Source organism: Leuciscus leuciscus, assembly GCF_965113295.1.
Source record: "Leuciscus leuciscus genome assembly, chromosome: 16".
Classification (NCBI taxonomy): domain Eukaryota; kingdom Metazoa; phylum Chordata; class Actinopteri; order Cypriniformes; family Leuciscidae; genus Leuciscus; species Leuciscus leuciscus.
In genome coordinates this window covers 20540159-20560501 of record NC_138740.1, presented here as the reverse complement: position 1 = coordinate 20560501, position 20343 = coordinate 20540159, and the positions used below count along the sequence as shown (strand labels likewise).

The window sequence follows — 20343 nt, the reverse complement described above, 5'->3', positions numbered from 1 at the left end:
TTTCCATGAATATATGTGACTATACATCTTAATGTTCCTTAAAGTAAAATGTTTCCCCCAAATATCATGAAAAAAAAAAAAAAAAAATGTGTAGTAAGTCAAACCACATTATACAGCCTGAACTAAGATTGCATCACAGCAAAAAGGTCAATTATATTACCTACATATAGTGCATCCAATTGTATCACCCATACATTTTTGCCTTTCAATTCAATTCAAAAATAAAAATTTATTTAGTTTCCCAAATAAAAACATGATAATCATTGGTGTATCCAAGTCGTAGCCTGTATAAATACCATTTTTAATGTTTCTACTACAAAAAGCATCACGTCATTGACTGTTTACAATGATGATCTTTATTTTTGTTTTATCATTTCTTATTCAGGAAATTGTCAAAGCAGGGCTTAAGCTATTTTGCTAGAGTCACGTTTACAAAACCTTGTTCCACAATTCAGGGCATCCAGCCTCATTATATCCATCTCACTTAGCTGGAAGTCAAACACCTGTGCATTCTCCTGCACTCTGCTTGGCTGCGAGGACCGAGGCAGAACTGAGATGCCTTGCTGCACAGCCCACCTCAGGAGTACCTGGGCAGGGGTCCGACCACAGCTCCTCACTATATCCACTACCTCTGGCTCCCTAAGGAGAGCTCCTTTACCCAGAGAAGAGTAGGCCTGGAAGTGAATGCCTGTCTCCATACATAAATCCCTCAATTCCCTCTGGATCAGCTTCGGTTGACACTCTATCTGAAGGACCGCTGGGGGCACGCGGCAACTCATGAGCAGCTCCCTAATGTGCTTTGTGGTGTAGTTTGAAACCCCTATGGCCTTAAATCGCCCACTGGCATAGAACTCCTCTAGGGTCGCCCAGCTCTGCACCCGATACTCTGAATGGCGGGAATCCCCTGGGTCAAGACCCTCCATCCCAGGCCAGTGCACCAGATAGAGGTCGATGTATTCACAGTCTAGTTGCTTCAGACTCCTCAGGCAGCCTTCCTTTGCCCTCGGCCCATGGTCTAATGGGGCAAGCTTGCTGATGATGAACACATCTTCACGGCTTAGACCATACATGGGCAACAGCTCTTTGAGGACTTGCCCTAGATATGCCTCATTTCCATAGACAGCACCTGTGTCAAAGGCTCGGTATCCTGCTTGAAGTGCAGAGCTGACAGACCTTTTCAGCTGCTCAAGATCCTGTAGCTTGTATGTGCCCAAACCCAAAAGTGGCATCTGTACTCCTGACTTCAGTGTTACTGACGGTACCATCATTTTTATAATATTGCAAAAATTCAGCCCTGAAAACATTGAAAATAGTGTTTATTTAAAGAAATTTGGCACCAGTTTTTTGTCTAGATGGTCAACACAACACTTAAGTCACAATGTAGCAGAAACAGCGACACATCTTTTCTTCTGTATTGTGATGTACATCCGAAGTGAAACGGATTATTGAAAAGAATGTAGGACGGGAACTTAATTCTGTCAATTTGGTTATTAGATGGAGGCAGATCAGTATGGGAGCATGCAGTCGATTGTAAGAAAGGGGATGGGTATAGGTGGACTATTTGGAGAAATACAGTGCTGGTCAGAATAATTTGCCCCCTTGGTAAATATGATCAAAGATGGCTGTAAAAAAAAATCTGCATTGTTTATCCTTGCATGTAATCACAATCCAAGAATGTGATTTCCCCCCCACTTTCAATTCTTTTACTTCAATGAAAGGTTAGATTTTTGCTTCAAAAAAAAAAAAAAAAAAAAAAAAAAAAAAAAAAATATATATATATATATATGTGTGTGTGTGTATGTATGTATGTATGTGTATATATATATATATCAAAAGTATTAACAATGTAGATTTTTTTTTTTTACAGCCATCTTTGATCATATTTTCCAGGGTGGCAATTTTTACAATGATTTTTCTCCTCAGAAATGCATGATATAAACTCACAACTCTGTCTTTTTCCTCAGAATTGGACTTTATAAAATCGCAATTGCAACTTTATATCTCACAATTCTGAGAAAAGTCAGAATTGCGAGATATAAACTCGCAATTGCAAGTCTATAACAAGTAATTCTGACTTTACATCTCACAATTCTAACATTTTATCTCGCGATTTCTTAGTTTATATCTTGCAACTGTGAGAAAAAAAAGTCAGTATTGTGAGATAAAAAGTTATATTCTGTGGTGGAAGCAAGCTTCCACAGAGAGTCTCGTTTCAAAGAAAGATCGAGTTGTAACATTTAAAATAAAAATTACAAGGCCAGAAAAATATGCAAGGATAAACTAACATGCATAAAAAATAGATGGGTTGATTTTTCATGTCATGCCAACATTCTGAGGTAGATTTATTCCCTAGATCTTTGGCTTGCTTAAGAGTTTAAATTTGAGTTTAATATTAGTGTTGAATTTAGCTAACCTTTAAAGACTGATTATGTTGCTTATAGTCATGAAGAGTAATAACCAACCACATAATCTTAACATTATGCTAATGCAAATAACGAAGCTATTGCTATAAATACCTTCTATAGCAGCACCATTTGCTACTAGTAATAAAAAATGACAACGTATAATACGTAAAAGTAATATCAGAATCTTAGAAATGCGACCAATTACTTTTGTATATTGGTGTATATACAATTATTTTTGTGTTTTAAGTTTTCGAGGTTTATACTCACGCACGTAAAGCAGAATCATAGAAAGTGGTCAGAACGCTGTTCAAATTCAAACAGAAAGCGCGCCAAATCGCCAAAGGATCCACGTGCTCCTACACCACGTGACATCATACATTCACTGGAGCTGTTTCCTGGGTGCAGCAGGGTTCGCTTTCGGGCATTTGTGACGCTGTGGTAATTTGAATGGTCAGTTATTTTGTAGAAACTGGGGGCAGAGATGATTGCAGAACTGTGCAGAACAAGCTGTGCAATGAGGCAAACAAATCCACGACACAAGAAAATTATTAAATAACCACCATGCTGCCTTTATTCACCAACAGATATTCCCAAACGATTTGAGAAATGGGCATTAGTGAGCATTAAAGAAAAATACTAAACATTGAATCAGTTATCTGCATAAAAGCTACTACACACTGCATTTATTGCACTCATATTTACACTACAAAGCTTGTGAAAGCCATCAAACAGCGATACAGTGAAACTGACAAACAATGAAGAGCTAAATCAGATTGTGCATTTCCTTTTGGATAGCTTTGCGTTCTTCTCAGGATTTCGTTTATTGAGGTTATATAGTCCTGAACTTAAGTTACTTCTTAACTAGTGCTCTTTTGTGTTATACAGACCAGACCCACATGTCCTAACCTTTCACAAGTACACATTTGATCTGCTGTCACAGGATATCCTACTCAAACCCAATGAATTCACTCTATTGTCTGCATGAAAATCATCATCAGAATGAAATAAAATAATAACCTTATGTTAGTTTTTATTTGGGTCATTCTCAGGAAACAGTACAAAGTGCACTATACATTTCCAGGAATTTTTTGTTTTTCCTTATATATATAGCCATCATATATTACAGTCCTGCACCACAACATTCTGAATAATGGTTAATAAATACAGGGTTTCAGTTGCAGATTCTTTTGACCACTACCCTTGTTATAAACAGGTGTTTATAGTCTTGCAAAGCACCAGTAGTTAAACTCTAAATCACTGCATAATTTCAGGCCAAAGTAATTTAGAAGATTGGAATTTATGCAGTCCTACTTATAAAGTGATGAACGGCAGTACAATCATTACTTTTAAACAATGGTAGAGGAAAGTAAAAGGGCCAAAGACAATTTCAGATTTTTTTTTGTTTTTGTTGGTAAAAGATAAAAATCTACAGACAGTAAAACCATATTTTAATTTAAATAAAAATAAGCATTTTCTTTATTCTACATAACTCATTAAAATATTCAAGATCAGTCAAAATCTATTACACATGACCAAGTTCAGTACCCAATCAAACCAATATTAAAATCACAAAATTAGTACACAAATGATTACCCTACTCATGTCTTCAGAGATGTGTTCATATTTTGTTATCTTTTACTTTAAGTTATATTTATCTATTTTATTAACTTAAAATGTTGACTTTTTTTGGAATCTGTTCATTAGTTCATAACCTCATTTTGGTCACCATGCCGAATAAAAGGCAACTAATAAAAATGAGGACTTGAAAGTTGCTTATTTGCACTAAATCTAACGGTAATAGATGAGTAAACTATAATAATGGATGTTTTGTTTATCATTCCCATTAGAAACACTCGTTTAAGAGGTTTTAAGCTGCTGACTGGAGTATTTCAAGTTCACATGAGGCCTGTATTGAGCAATGCATTTTGTTTTAAATTAACCATAGAATCATAAAAGCATGTAAAACTGTTCCTCCTCCGGATAGAGCTGATTATAGAGATAACTTCAGCTGTGTTCCTACTGAAAGGCTGTGAAGAGAAAGATTATATATACATATATATAAAATCACTTTAAAACAACTTGACGGACATCACCTGCACCGACAATCAGAACAAGGTGTTTCATGGACAGTTTCTAATAATATCAATGAAAAAACAACAAGTCAAACAGTCTCTGCTAGCACATGAATACATTCAATAACGTGCAACATGACAAGGAGAACAAAAGTCCAAACAATCCAGCTTGAAATACTACTTACCTTAACTTTTAACTCACCCATCCTGATGAACCACACAAAGCTTCAAGTTATTCAAAACAGAGTATTGAACATTCATTCATCTTGGACAGGGGTCATTTTTGAACAAAAAAAAGAAGACAAAAGACTAGAATTTACTGAGGTTTAAATTAATGCCTTTGTCCTTTTGTATGAAGGGTTCAAGCGGAAAGTGCAGTTTTATTACGAATCTATTTGGCACTTTACTTCACCCATTAGAGATCAAGTCAAAGGACATTTGTATTACACGAATGATAACGTGACCGAGTGAGACATGAGGTAGAAATTAAAGAGACTCAATTAAAAACGAGTGACATGAAAAGCGTTGCGTCTAAGTCAGTCGAAATTTTATTCAGGCGGCAAGATGACAGCGACTGGTAGAACATGAATCTGTTTTCATAGGGTTAAATCAAAACAAGCATAAGTTTCGAACCTGCTCGAGTGGACAATATCATAAAGAGAGCGGTTTCGGATAAACAGTCGAGAAAACAGGCTTTTTACAAACGTACATTTTAAACAGAAGTGTACGCTAACAATAGGCAAACAGCAGTAGTACAAGTAGGACAGGAAACAATGTTGAGAATTCAGTAATATTTTCAATCACAAGCACGTCCATTATAATGTGATGCCAAAATAAGTCTCTAATCTTTAAAAACTTTCTCTGAGTCTGCGGAGTCGGCAAATCAGCTATTTGTCTAATACAACGTGATCTCGAAATACAGTGTAGAATTGATTCAGCGTTGTTTTTAATTTATTAGGCGGTCGGCGGCTGGTCGGTCGTTCGTTTCCTTTGACCGATGGTCCTAGGATGCGGCGGCGGATCCGAAAGTTGAGCGGCTGGTGGATGCGATGTGCTCGGTTAGCCGGTAGGATGTGATTGGTTGATCAGTCAGTTAGCATACAGCCCCGCCACAACCACCTCTTTACCCATTTCCTCTCTGTTCCTTCCCACTGGTCTCACTTACATCCAGCATTACTTCTAACAACATAGCAAGTTAATTTGCCAACATAAAGGTAGTCCAGAGATGAAATTCCAAAAAAATAATAAAAAAAATAAAGAGACAGAATTAATATAATTTAGTTACGAATACCAATAATGAAAATTCAAAATCTCTCCAAATTAACTTGCCCGACTCATGCAAAGGACAATGACAACACTTGAATATTCCTAAATACTAAACAGAAAAAAAACCCCAGGTAAACATTTAACACGACAAATTTCCTGTTGGGTAGGCTATGCATGTTGAAATATCAATGCAAAAAATATATATATTTATATATTCAAGCGATCTTTTGTATTTAGTGCATGCCAGAGTAAAATGAACAAAAAAATGTGATATGCCAAAAAAGAAAAAAATTTAAGAAAATACTCAAACCGATATGGCTGGCAAATATAGTACAACATAACATGCTATAAAACTCTGAAACAGGTGTATTTAACTTCCTATTTGCCGTTCCTTCATCGGGCGGACGTAAATCTATTAGTTAAATGAATACAGTATTAACTGATTAACCCGTTATCTAAAATAGCTACAACGATCACATAATATTACAAAAATTCACCCCTAACTCCCTGAAGTTACGCCCCTCTTAGATTACTTGGCTCCTCGATAATAAAAAAGGGACGGACAAACTTCAATGCTTAGTAGCTACGGCTGAAGCCATTGCTGTACTTGTCCTCCAAATAATCATCCTTATCAAAGCCTGAGCCGAGAGAGTAGCGATGATAGTGGGAGGAAGGAGCAGCGGAAGGGGGAGGGGGTGCTGAGCTAGCGCCATTGCGGGCAAAACCGCGGGCAAAGCCAGCAGAAGAGGGTGGAGGGGGAGGCGGAGGCAGGAGAGAGCGGCGACCGCCGAGAGGGCTGCGCTCACGGTAGTAGCGCCCGGCGAGAGGTGGTGTGACTGGTCGCTGAGGGGGCGGAAGGCGCCGTTCATATGGATCCCGTTCGTAAAAACGCGGGGATGGGGCAGCGTACGGGTCGTGGCGAGGGCCCCTCTCATACACATCACGCTCGTAGTAGGCGCGGGGCGGCGGCGGTGGGAGAGGAGGTGGTGGAAGTCGGCCACGAGGCGGATAGTAGTCACGGGGCGGCGGGCGTGGGGGGAGAAAGTGAGGATGATGGTGTGGGTGAGGTGGATAGTGATGCGGGGGGGGAGGAGGATAATAGTCCTCCTCTCGGCCGTTTCTGGATGGGTTACTGCGGGAGAGGGACACAAAGATCTTTTGGCCCTCCAATTTGGAGTGGTTAAGCTCTGAAATGGCCTCCAGAGCCTCGCTTTCCCTCTGCATGTGAACAAATGCGTAATTCTTCACGATATCGCACTCCACAACCTTGCCAAACGGCTGGAAGAGCTCCTTGATTTTGGCGGCGGTGACGCCTTCGGGAACATTGCCCACGTAGATCTTGGTGGCATTGCGTACCTTGGTGGTGGCATACTCGACGGTGATGCGAGAGCCGTTGACCTCGTGTTTGTGCAAAGCGGAGACGGCCTTTTGCGCCGCCTCTTCCTCATCCATGTGCACAAAGCCATAGTTTTTCAGAATATCACAGTCAGACACAGGACCATACTTCTCGAACAAAGCACGGAGCTCGTCTTCGGTGGTCGCTGAAGCTACATTGCCAACAAATATCTTCACCATTTTGGACAGGAAAAACAGCAGTGTGTTTTGGAATCAGTCTTTGGTTGATTTGCACGTGCAAGGTCTCAAACAATGAAGTTCCTAAGACAAAAAACAAAGTCACATAAACAGGCAAAAAACAACCTACAGTAACAATAACTTTAGTTCAAGCAAAAATTTGAAATACAAAACACAGGTAAAACCACAACTTCCCTGCTGCCATTAAGCATTTTCCCATTGGTATGTATTAACAATTAATGGTCACGCATACTTGAATCATAGGAATACAAGTCGAGATATTATGTACCTACCAATTCTGTTAGGGTTTAGGCCTATATAAATATAGGAATTATTATAACAGAATGGATTTTTTTACAGTAACGACCGTCAAATTCTACCTTAGTCATCCCATTTATTACATGGATGTTTAAATGCATAGATAGAAAGGTTAAATTGAGAGTAAATTAATTGTTGTTTTTCCATGTAGAGTAAAAACCAGAAAGACAGAACATCAGCACAATGCAATTAGCGATGACTGGTTGCCTGTATATTATCACGCTTATAAATCACACAGCTACTGAGTAAATTAAGTAGTGAAAGAACATTAAGTTAAATTATATAAACATTTGCATAATTACTACATAGCTCTGAGCTAAATGATACAGTTTAGCTAGCACGCTACAAAATTAGTTTACCGCTGAATAAACACGGTTGACCAATCAGAACAAAGTATTTCAGAGCGTGCGTAATATGGGCAAAACGGTTTCACTTTCAGGCTAACGTTATAGCGTATAGAATTAGTCGATTTCAAACACGATTCACACTCTATTTGTATCTTGTTTATGTGGTCAGCGTGAATTTGACTGAATGACCGATGAAAACATTGTATCTTTAACCTCTTATTTAGTCAAACTGATCCACTGTATCTCAATCAAGCGATGACTAAAGCTATCGTGCTAACGCTAGTATATGCTAGCACAAGACTAAGGAAGTAGCTACAAAAGTCCGGCGAGAAAAGACTGTATAATCATTACGACCCAGTAACAACCGCAGACAAAATAATCTCACATTGTAAAATAAATCAGTGCGATTAAATTACGATATTCTCGGTTCACATGAGGACGACGCTCAGGATAGGAGAGAATATCGGACAACAGAGTGAATACATTTTCTGAATTATGATCAATTAAACGGTCTTGTCGTACTTCTTACACACTCGACGAGTGAAATACCGAGGGAACCCATTTAAAGTCTCTATTAAGAATTGTAATCTTTAAAACTCACCTTCAACGCTCAACTATACCGAAGACATGAGCTAGCTCACTGATAATGTATGATGACGGAGTCAGTACCTCGTTTGTGGTTGGGGCCTTGGGGGAGGGTCACATGCGCGGTGAGGCGTCTAGAGTTAGCGCCTCCTACCGATTGACCCCAGTTAGTGAAGGGAAGTCCGATTCATTTCAGCGAACCGGTTCTTTCGAACAGTTCATTTAAAAAACTCCATCAAAATGATTCAATTACTATTTTACGTAATACGTAATCACATTCTCCCTGACATATCTGCGTGATCCATTACGTACTGTAAAACGTTGAAACGACAAATAAAGCTTTACAAAATTAGTTAAAAAAAAAAAATTTCAAAGCTGATGTAATGCATATTTTTGAGTCATGAACAATGTGTTTAAAGAAGTTTCAGATAACGTTTCAAAGTGTTTACATTTATTTTTTAACTGTTTTTATGTCAGGTGGTATATAGGCTATGTGTAGTTGTACCACATGACATGGAAAGTGTACCAACCTACCCATACTTTACACGAGCAGTTTTACCAGTATTTGAGAGAGATCTACAAACCTTTTCACTCAGGATCACGTTTACTGTTATTACCTTGTCAATTCATAATAAAAGAGCTATGTTTGCAGTTGTGCCACCCTGACATTTGAGAATATAGCCTACTAATTTGATGGACAGAAGTTTTACAATGATCATAACAGCTTTAACACTACTGGGCCCGTATTCATAAAGAATCTTAATGCAAAGAGTAGCTCCTAGTGACAAAATTCTAAGAAAATTCTTAGAAATGTGGGCGTTTACTCTTAAAATTAAAGAAAAATTCCTAGTAAAGAAAAAAGTAATTCAGAAAGCATCTTAACCCTTAAAAGAGGTCTTAAGGTCAAAATTGTTAGGAGCACGGACGAGGACTTTTAAGAGGCTTAAGAGTTTCTTTAGCAGAGGAGAACATGGCAGAAAGAAGAGGGAGAAGAAATGTGTTGCAGACAATGAATAACAGTGAGTTAATAAGACGCTATAGATTAGATCGTGCAGGGATCATGTTTGTGACAGATCTTATTAGAGACACGCTAATATCTCCGAAACAGCACAGAAATGCCATAGCGCCAGAAATGAAAGTCACTACATTACGATATTTGGCAACTGGGAAAATTCCATGTTTGATACATTAAAACCAACATTAAAACCAACATTCAAACCACCACTTAAATAGACATGCCAGCAATCAGTGTAATTGGAAAGAGTGGAACATTTTTATCATTCTAAGCCAAGCAAATACCTTATAGGAAATTAACAGCATGGTAAATAAAATAAAAAGGATTTATATACACATATATAATGTGTGTGTGTGTGTGTGAGAACGGTCAAATAGGAAAAATTACGCATGTAATTTCAAAGTGAAGGCTTAGAATAGACCCTATACTTAAAATCACTTTTTTTTTTTTTCTTGGACAACCAACCAATCACAGTCTTCAAAAGATTGTGTCATACATAGCAACGGGGTCAACCCCGCCTCCTCACTAAGATGAAAGTTTTTGTCTTTTCCTTACTCAGAGTTGCTCTCAGATCAGTCCCGAATCGCTTTTAAGCTAAGACTCCTACGTAAAAGTTTTTAAGCTAAATTAAGAGTTTTCTTAGAGGATTCTTAGAATCTTTATGAATACGGGCCCAGATCTTTATCAAATGTTTTTCATGAAAGGTTGATGCCAAAGTAATTAGTTTTAAAATAAATAATTAACACACCATTTTAAGTAGTTTTCTTAGTCTGTTCATTTGTTCAGACAGTTGCACCACCTGACATTTGGGGGTTTTAAGATAACAAAATATAAAATAAGTATTTTAAATGTTCTAAAAATGAATTCAAACTAAATAGGCATTATAGAATAAAGTGATATGTGTCATGAATTTATCAAATTATTTTAAATAGAAATGACCCAATGATGTTTACTCAAGCCGTAAGTATATTTGATATTAATCTCAGTAGGCTACATTTTCTATTCGGCTACTGGAGTTGAGTAACTTACCTTTCACCCCTTCACTCGAAAACCGCTTATTTCGAACAGATTCAGTGAGATCCGTGAACGGCTCTTTTCTTATCCGACTCGGAATAACGATTCGATTCACGAAACGGATATCACTATCACAGATGTGCACATGTCATGTGTTGCATCCGGTGTCATTTTTTCTTTCTTTCCTTCCTCGGATTGTTCAAATCAGTTTACAAATAAAATCCCAATTATTTGAACTAAACATAGCCAATAACTTTGGAACTCAAGACCTAATTTTTTCAAGATTTATCATAAAACTTTGCTACTTTTCTAACCCCTTAGAGCACTGTCATTTTCACATTTTATATATTCGTTCAGTCAATCTATAAAGATTACTGCATATCAGCTAGGATAAGCATTCCATTAATAAAAGAGACTAAACAATTTACTAATATGGATTAAATCTGCTGCTGGGTTAAGAAACAGTTTTTTTTTTTTTTTTTTTTTCTAGCATGAAGAAACATTTTTCAACAAATGAAATGGGCAAAAGTTGATATTTGGAACAGTATCATAAACCAAGAATAACCGTTAAGGCTATATGCTTTAGCATCTGTAATTAACATACATTTTATTTAAAATGTAAAGATAATAATCAGATAAATAACATCTGATACTAAAAGTACACTAATTATCTGTTAAGCATTGTATAATGTTAAATATTAATGAAAGTGTTACCCTACCAAAAAAAACCACTTAAATTAGAGACTAGTTAGTTTCCAAGTGCTCTCAGGTGGAATGTTTTAGAAAGTAAATAGTTTTATTTGTATTGCACGCTCTTTAAATCAATTAAAGAACAAAAGCATATTTCAAATGTTGTTTGAAGGTGAAACAAAATAAAAATAAAAACAATACACTAAAATAAAAAGAATATTGTTCATAAACAGTTGAACACAAATCATCCAATGTCTGGTTTATTCATATAATAATATTAATAATTATCTTCTCCAGAGAAAGGCAACGAAACACAGACTTATTCCAGTGCAGCAGATTGGATCCAACCAGCAAGTCTTAATTACACTACAATCCACCAATAATTACTTAATTGGCCCTTAATTAGTTTCAGATATATAACCCCTGCAATAGAGGAAAAAAACAAACAAACAACAAAAAACTAATTGTCTGGGCATAGAGTGCTAAGAGGTGATTCACCTCCAGTGCACCGAGGGTTCAAGTCAACACTTCCATTTCAGCTCAAATAAGACACTGTACTGTGATGTAGAAATGGGGCAGAAGTTACAGATTAGCAACCACACCATTGGCTAGATCAGAACCAATCAGAGCATGAGTGAATATGAAAATTCAAATTATGGCTCTACTGAATGTGCCTAGCCATTTGGGTCTCGATTTTTTGTTGTACATTCAGAGCATAAAACAACCAATCTCTCCATCTCAGCTCATCACAGCTAACCTGGAATTGGAAGCAAGATCAAGTAATGTGGTTTAGTTTACCATTGTTTGTTTGGGGATGAACAAGGAATAAGGACTAGGGTATTGGGGGGAGTTAGCTACAGCTTTCCATGACAGTAGCTGGTTTGCATTTGTAGAAGAAAAAAAAAGATTCACTGGCAAACAATTCCAGTTTATTAACGCCAACCTCTTCCCGCTCTCTCTTAACTCTTTCTTAGCTGACGACAATTGTGAGGTCCAAGAAAAACCACAACATTTGAACGAAATTGCCAAAAATAAAGATGACAACACAAAGTATTCGAGGAGGGTGAGAAAGGAACAGAAAACCCAAACCAAGACAGAACACCTCCCCCAAAAAATAAACCCCTTGAAAAATGTCTATATGCACAAATGTCCCCCGTGAACTTGTCTTACACCTTTACAGCCTCGAGACTCTTCATTGCTGCCGTAGAGCTCACAACTCCAATGATTTTCCTCACAGTGCCTCCTCATACCCAACATATGGGCTCCAGCCGTTCCACAAGATCTTTTCACACAAAAACGATCGACTTCCTCACAGTTTTAGCTCATTGGCAATCTTCGAGGCGATGTTCTTGAAGGCGATGGATGTTCCGGAGATCCTCTTGAAGCGCACCCCGTTGAGAGAGAGGCGAGGTAGCTTGCACACCTCCATCTCCCACTGGACGAAGTCGTCGTGCGCAGGGCTGCCCGAAACGCAGAGGAGCATGAAGCGCTCGCGTAACTCGTACTCGCAGCTGTTGGAGTCCAGAACTTTCCGGATCTCCTTCATCATTTCGTTGGGCTCCATGGAGGAGGTGGTCTTCATGCTCCAGGTGAAGCGAAGGGAGCGTGGCTTGGTGTCCTTGGAGGCCTGGGTGGATGAGGGTGTGCTGGACGCTGGAGAAGAGGAAGAAAAGGAGTCCTTGTTTTCGTCGCCGGGCAGTCCCTGGGTACCTTTCTCCATCTTGTCAGCTGGGCTCAACATGGGTCTTTGTTGAGAACGATGAGAGGAGAGAGGCACAAACAGGAAAATGAAGGTGAACACAAGGAAGACAAGCAAATGCAAATGATAACAGACAAAGCTTGGTTGATTCAAGCTGTAACATCTACATAATAGATCTTCTGCTTCAACACATTAAAATTAAAATCAACATGATGAAATGTTTTTATAAATCAACACAAAACACCAGCATGGTCCCATGGTGGAAGACTACAATGCAGTCAAAACAAAGTCATCCGCAAACTAATCGGACATCTGTAAGGTGTTTGAGGGAGTAAAAAGAAAAAAACGTATGTAAATATAATAAAACACTACATGGGTGGAAGTGTTGACCTATTTTCAAATTCTTGAATTCTTGTTTGTATATTAAAGAAATGCACTAGTAAAAGTTTGGTGTCAGTAAGATTTTTATACTTTTATCCAGCAAGGATACATTAAATTGTTCAAAGCTGACAAAGACATTTATAATGTTAGAAAAGATTTTTAACTTTCTATTCACCAAAGAATCCTTAAAAACAAAAATCATGGTTTCCACAAAACTATTATGCAGCACAACTGCTTTTAACATTGATTATAAGAAATCAGCAGAATGATTTCTGAAGGATCATGTGACACTGAAGACTAGAGTAATGGCTGCTCTAAATTCAGTTTTGCCATGATATGAATAAATTACTTTTTAAAATATATTAAAATAGAAAGCATTTTATTGTTTAAAATTGTTAAAACATTTCATAAATGTTACCGTTTCACTATTTTGGATCAAATAAATGCATTGGTGAGAATTAGATTTTCAAAAGCATTAAAAAAAAAATCATAGCGACTCTAAATTTTTTAACAGTGGTGTACATTTGATTGTCTCAAGTTGCAAGTCATCCAATTATAAAAAAGAAAAAAAAGAAAAAAAGAAAAGATCAAAACATTTTAATCTTTAAATGACTCCACGGTCTCATTAAGTAATGATTCAGTGATTTGAGCAGTACACTTTGAGATTTTTATTAGTAGTTGTCCTCACCTGCTGGCCTCATCTCGACCCTCTCCCTCATACGGACTCCTCAAAGAAAACCAACAAGTTTAGTCCCTCAATTCAAGTTCTTATTGGTGCTAGCTAAGTATTAGTCCTGTTTATGTAGATTTCATTATCAAATTTATCATCATCAATATCCTGTTTAAATCAGTAAAATGACCAAAAGGAATTTAGCAAAAGCCATAAAGCATCTTTTTACAGTCCCTTCACCAGCTTCTGGACAAACTTTTCCTTTTAAACTCTGAACCTTAGGCTCAACACACACTCGCATAAGCCACTCTGTACTCCGCATAAAAGTGCACAAATGAGCAGACAAGAGCTAGAAGACCAACATAAGGATATACATATCCATTTTCAAAATGGAGAGAATATCTGATGTGACAAAAACTGTTAAAGTGCAAGTTCGGATTTCTTTTGTGTACTTTCTGCTGGTTGGTTATGTAAGAGCATCATTTAAAAGAAAACCCAAAGGAATGAAAAATGTTCATTAAAACCCAACTGCAAGATTCAGAGTAGTGCCTAGTGCAAAACTACCAGGAGTCCCACTAAACTTAAATCCCAAGATTGTCTGTCAAAGATGAACTGTAAAAATGAGTATCTGTGGCTGACATTTGATGTAAATCATAGCCCAATAATTTTGTCTACTCATGTGCAGCTGAACAAGTGACTTTAGGGAGGTGTGTGTTGAAAGATGAAGTTGAACGGGGAGACCAGCCACCTCCAAAACAGCGCAGCACGAGAACGAAGGGACAAAAGCAGCACGTCTGTTTTAGTGCAGCCATATAAGAATAAGCAGTAGACCGTAAGAGGAGAGAAGCAGGAGTCACCCTATACAACCCTCACCATGAAAACACGACTGTCATCCTCTATTTACACTGCCAGGCTCTCTGCAAACCATGAACTTACCCAACCTATTCAAAATCAAATGTCAAGCTTTGGGTGAGTGTTTAGTTCCCATCAACAGAATATAAATCAAAAAAGAATTTGGTGCCTAGTACTTTTAATATTTCACATCTGTCTGAGGGGTCTACAAAACGGATAAGAAAAAAGAATGTAACAATTCTTGGTCTACTTACCTAAGCATTGTAATAATTGCATTATACCTTTAACAACAACACTTTATTAATACAATAATAAAAGTAAGTTTCTCCGCTAAGCCGTAGCTTGATGACGTTGTGAATGAGCGTGGAATCATGGGAGTTGTTATCTTCACCTCCACAGCCGATAGAAAGCAATCCGACATAACTCAGGCAAAAATCATGTTCATAGGAGGGCTAATGTATTAGAGTTTTATTAACGTTACTGTGGTATGAAGCCAGGCAGGGCCGAGAGCCTGGGATATTTTACTTTGCTGTTTTTTTAGCATGCTAATATGCCACTGTCGCTCCTTTTGCTTTGTGGTTTATTTTACGATTAAAGTTGTGTTTAATTTTCACCTTCTTCCCTGAACTTTGTTACAGTAGCAAAGTGCTGCAAGTGCTGAATTACTATTCACACAGGTCACTTTATTTGACGAATTAAAATTGTGGGGTAACGCAGCGCTGTTTTACGTGGTCAAAACAATCATACTAAAACACATTTGAATGTGTTGAAAGTTATGAACGTTACTCTCTGCATTAGCTTGGTGGCTGGCGTCTTTGGTGTTTCCATGGTTTCTACGAGGGTAACACGAATATGACGTCATTGACAGGCAACGCAATGACACGGGCCATTAAACTGGTTAAAATTGCTGATTTCTTTGGATTTCAATATTGTTGAAAACATTTGGGATATTGTACACAAGTCAACAAAATATATAACATTGTTCTGGTGGTTTTGGGATATTTTAATCCAAAAATCTTATATATTGTGCCTTTAATGAAGGAACCATTTATAACGACACTAGGTTTTTGAAACACTTTTTGATTTAAACAACCAGTCAGAAACTACACTGATTCAAATCTCACAACACTTAAAAGGATAGTAAACACTAAAAATAAGTAATCTACTCGCCCTCAAGTTCTTCTAAACACAAGAATCTTTAAAACACCAAAGATGATATTTTTTACTAAACTTGAGAAAGTCCACGCAACCAAAACTTAAGGTTCATAAAGTGAACGTAAAAAGTAATCCATGTAAATCAAACGGTTAAATGCAAGTCTTAATCGAGACTATTTTATATGAAGAGATTTGATTTAGGCTTTTATTCATATTTAAACATTGATCAATGCTCATAAAGAACATCAAATATGGTAAAAAGAAGCTCAAATGTATTTGCTTAAAGCACAAGAACCAATGAGGATTGTTCATAAAAGCATGAAAGCATGTTTGAGCTTCTGAAGAAGCAACAAGGTCTGTTCTTGAGCAGCAAGCACATTAGAGCTTCCCTTTACCATACTCGTTCTCCATGTACGCGAATTGATCAATGTTTATATATGAATAAAAGTCTAAATTAAATAAGTTCATCATATAACACAAACGTGTCTCTTTAGAAGATTTGGACTAAATCGCTCATTTGAAATCTTTCAAGTTTCATTAAAACATCTTCATTTGTGTTTTGAAGATGAACTTCAATCGTTATGGGTTTGGAACGACATGAGGGTGAGCTAGCTAGCGTTCAAGCAACCCTAACAGTTCTCTGTTCATTTTGAGTTGAACATGACAAAACAACTTCAAGTCAAGAACAGCCGAGTCGATTTTAACGCACCAGTCTTTGACGGATTCATTCAAATCAATCAGTTCATGAGTCATTTGTTCATGAATCAGACTACAATTGTCACGCTGTATGTTTGTTGTGGACAGGGCAATAGAAAGATGTGTTTTGTCTATTTATAGCAGCGCCCAGTCTTTCTCTTTCATCACATTAAATTTAGACTGCAAGCTTACCATTTCTTTCCCCTAGGCACTGTAGATGTAGATATAGCTGTACATTTGAGTATTTTAAGTAGATGTTCAAAGAACCATTAAATTAACTGAGCATCGAAATCATTTAGTTTTAAGGGTTTTATCAAGAGTTCAGTCCTTGTCTAATGGTCTTATTTTGAAAATCTACAAACACCTGACAAACTTGGAGTGTATCACACTGTCATTTAACTGCATTGTAGGAGTGTAGCCATGTTGCATGATTACAGTACAGACAAGGGCACAGGAAGACCATTCACAAGATCTGCGGAACAATGTACATGACCGGACTCCATGAGTTCATATGAGAGAGGAACGGGGTGTAATGCAAATAAAAGAGGGATGTGTTATTCATCGAGGTAAGACAAGGAAGAAAAGAGGGCTGGCGGAGGAGTGAGTCAGGCAATGAACGCAGAGCATTAGTAAAAAAATAATATGAAAAGATATGCATATGGAACAATAATAAATGTTGACAAGACATCACAGAAGGAATATAGAGCACAGGAAAAAGACATTGTCTTAAGAAAACGCAAGGGTAGTGTTATTGCCTACCTTCTGGGAAATCTGAATGAGAGATTTCTACAAAAAAAAATTAGAGAAAAAAGGGAAAATAAAGTGTTTCTCACATGTGCATGAACCATTGAAAAAGCTCTCAATTAAATACTTCCTGTTTGGCTGATAGATTAAATGTTTTTAAAAAGTTATTTATGAACCCAATGAAAGGTTCTTCTGAGCTTTAGTGTTAGCTGGGGGGCACTAAAAAGGGCACCGGTGATTAAAGTCAGATTAAAGAATGGGAATTGCAATTTATTAAGTTACAACAGGGCTATTTAGGATCGCTGAAGAAATTGTGAATTGTAAATGCATTGCATGAATGATGGATGTTAGATCAGGGTCAGGTTTGCAGGGTTCCCACACATTTTGGCCAATGTATTTCGAGGACTTTCCAAATCATTTCTGATTACCAGATAAAGAAGTCAAAAAAAATTATAGATTGTTTAGGCAATTAAATTAGCATAACTACAAAAACAGAATAAGATGTAGTGAATCTCCATGACTTTTCTAGGCATGGAAATCACTCCCAGATATTTCTAGGTATTCCCTGACTGTGGGAACCCTGGATTTAATGTTAGTTATCCATCAGTTAGCATCTCTCACACTTAAAACCATCTCTGCTACAGCAGCCCTTTGTTTCAGAGTTCATGATCATAGCGATAAAAAATAGTGCCAGTCCAAATCATTTCGTCCTGAAAGAGGGGAGCACTGGTGAGAGTAATGAGAACGTGTGCATGTGTATTGCTGAACTCAATATTTCGCAATTGCAAGTAACAGTGTCGCCATGTGGACCAATCATAAACTCACCTGCGTACAAATTTGGAAGTAAACTTGCTGAAGATACCCGTCCCGGGACGGCGCACCTGGCTGTTGCCATGGGAAAGGGAGGGGGAGGCAGAGGGGTCGTTGTACGCTGAGGCTTGCTGGTCTCGTGTGGCTCTTTGCTGGCCAGCGTGGAAAGTGCTTCTGCTAGTCACCCCTCTGGGGAAGTTGGTACGGTCAGCCATTGAGGAAATGTTCTGAGCTGAGGGGGACACAACTGGTGCTCTCTGGTTGGCTGTGCTGTTTTTTTACAAAGAAGTTTGCAAAGGTGAAAAGAGAATCGGTTAATACTTTATTCAACTCCATTTTAGCATCCACTAGAACACGTCAAGGTTAACAGTAAATTTAAGCCACTTGTTTTCAACATGCAGCTTCAATAATCAGGCACTAAAAGAACAAACAGGCCATTTCATTATGCTAACAACTGTAGCTCTTGCTGCTAATGCACTGATGACAGACAAATTATCCTTGTGGAAATGAACCAACATTTAATTTGAGATTGATTTTAAAATGTGATGGAATAAAATCCAAGCATGCACATGCGTGTGAAATCCAAGTATAATTCCACCATCAGCCCTTACTGTACCATGCCAGACATGTGACAATCCACAGGCTTAAATCACATTAGGACCACATTGTTTTTTATTTTATTTTACAAAACCATACAATAGGTAATAGTTTAAAGGTAAAGTGTGTAACCTCTGCATCACTGTATCATATATTGGTCAATATTATACACAATATCAGCCAATACAAGATAATTAACTGTGCCGCTCATCTGACCTATTTTTACATTTAGATTACATAGTAATCCAATGCTCCATTAAAGTTAAACTAACTTTAAGTAAACAATTTGAATTTAATAACAGTTAAATGTAATCTTCAGAAAATGTCTAAATGAATACATTTTTCATAGTGTACATTATAATGTTGTGATTCAAAAATGTACTTGTAGCATCATAAATCACTACAGATCAAAGTTTGGGGTCAAAAATATATATTTTTAATTAATTAACTTATTTATGCATAAAAATTTCTCAAAAGTGACTAAAGACATTTATGATGCATTAAAAAAATGTTCATTTCAAATCGTTGCTGCTCTTTTGAACTTTTTATTCTAAGAATCTTGTAATCTTGAAAAATTATCAACATAAAACATTTGTTTTCAACTCTGATAAGTTTTCTTAAGCAGCAAATCAGCATATTAGATATGATTTCTGAAGGATCATGTGACACTGAAGACTGGAGTAATGATGCTGAAAACTCAGCTTTGCCATCACAAGAATAAATTACATTTTAAAATATTAAATCAGAAAACAGTTATTTTAAATTGTAATATTTCACAATATTACTGTTTTTACTGTATTTTTCAAAGGTAGTTCAACGATAGTTCTTATCGGTATTGAACAGAATTTTTATATCAATAAATCCCATGTTTCCAGAGTACAACGGTATTTAAAATTTAAGGAAAATCTACAAATGCTCAACTTAGTCTATCCACATTAAACTGGGAACAAGTATTTTAACACAGATTTTTTTTTTTTTACACACGTCACCCCTAATTGTTATCATGCAGCTATTACCAACAAATAACAAGACTCAACAACAACAAAAAACTCTTTACGGATGAAGACAAAACCCTTTAAGCATGCATACAACTGTCTGTGACAGTCCCAAAATGGAACATGCAGTGAGACAGGTTTTAGAGGATATTAGTGCACTGTCTAGTTTGTCTGCAGAAAAGAAGGGGTGGAGAAGGATGGGGCGGCAGACCTAAAAGACTACAATATGACACCAAGCAATGCGACAATACATGCACAAGTGAAGGAGGATCTTGCATGAAAAGACAGACATCTAGTTAAAGCATGCATGTGAATTATGGGTTAGAAAGGAATGAGCTGGCAGGTATGTGACGTAGACAACGTGTGTTTACATGGAGGGGAAAGTGAGATGGCGAGTGAGACGGTTGTATTATTGTGGACAACGAGTGAGAGAAAAGTAGACAGGGTTAAAAAAAAAATG

The 20343-nt window shown here is 37.2% G+C and overlaps 3 protein-coding genes across 15 annotated transcripts in view; all 3 read right to left on the bottom strand.

Annotated features, from left to right (window-relative positions):
* Window positions 1–333: 333 nt before the first annotated feature.
* LOC309477711 (putative oxidoreductase YtbE) lies at window positions 334–4848 on the bottom strand. Its single transcript, XM_082141078.1, has 2 exons — window positions 2673–4848; window positions 334–1294 (listed from the first exon to the last, which is right to left on the bottom strand). The coding sequence occupies exons 1-2, from the start codon at window positions 2689–2691 to the stop codon at window positions 405–407; spliced, it is 909 nt and encodes a 302-aa protein (XP_081997204.1). The 5' UTR covers window positions 2692–4848; the 3' UTR covers window positions 334–404.
* Window positions 4849–5002: 154 nt separating this feature from the next.
* On the bottom strand, window positions 5003–8707 carry LOC309477710 (uncharacterized protein). The gene is made up of 2 exons (XM_082141077.1): window positions 8582–8707; window positions 5003–7399 (listed from the first exon to the last, which is right to left on the bottom strand). The coding sequence occupies exon 2, from the start codon at window positions 7316–7318 to the stop codon at window positions 6320–6322; it is 999 nt and encodes a 332-aa protein (XP_081997203.1). The 5' UTR covers window positions 7319–7399; window positions 8582–8707; the 3' UTR covers window positions 5003–6319.
* Window positions 8708–11366: 2659 nt separating this feature from the next.
* The window catches only part of mark2a (MAP/microtubule affinity-regulating kinase 2a), a 34740-nt gene continuing 25763 nt past the window's right edge, over window positions 11367–20343 (bottom strand). For 9 of the 13 annotated variants that reach the window (XM_082141062.1, XM_082141071.1, XM_082141068.1 and 6 more), the window contains 4 exons: window positions 18307–18561; window positions 17497–17523; window positions 14053–14091; window positions 11367–13029 (listed from right to left, as the gene is read on the bottom strand). In XM_082141062.1, coding sequence (XP_081997188.1) covers window positions 12594–13029; window positions 14053–14091; window positions 17497–17523; window positions 18307–18561 — 757 coding nt within the window. In that variant the 3' untranslated portion in view covers window positions 11367–12593. The remainder of the gene's footprint in view (window positions 13030–14052; window positions 14092–17496; window positions 17524–18306; window positions 18562–20343) is intronic. The other 4 variants (XM_082141067.1, XM_082141069.1, XM_082141070.1 and 1 more) reach the window with 4 other exon arrangements.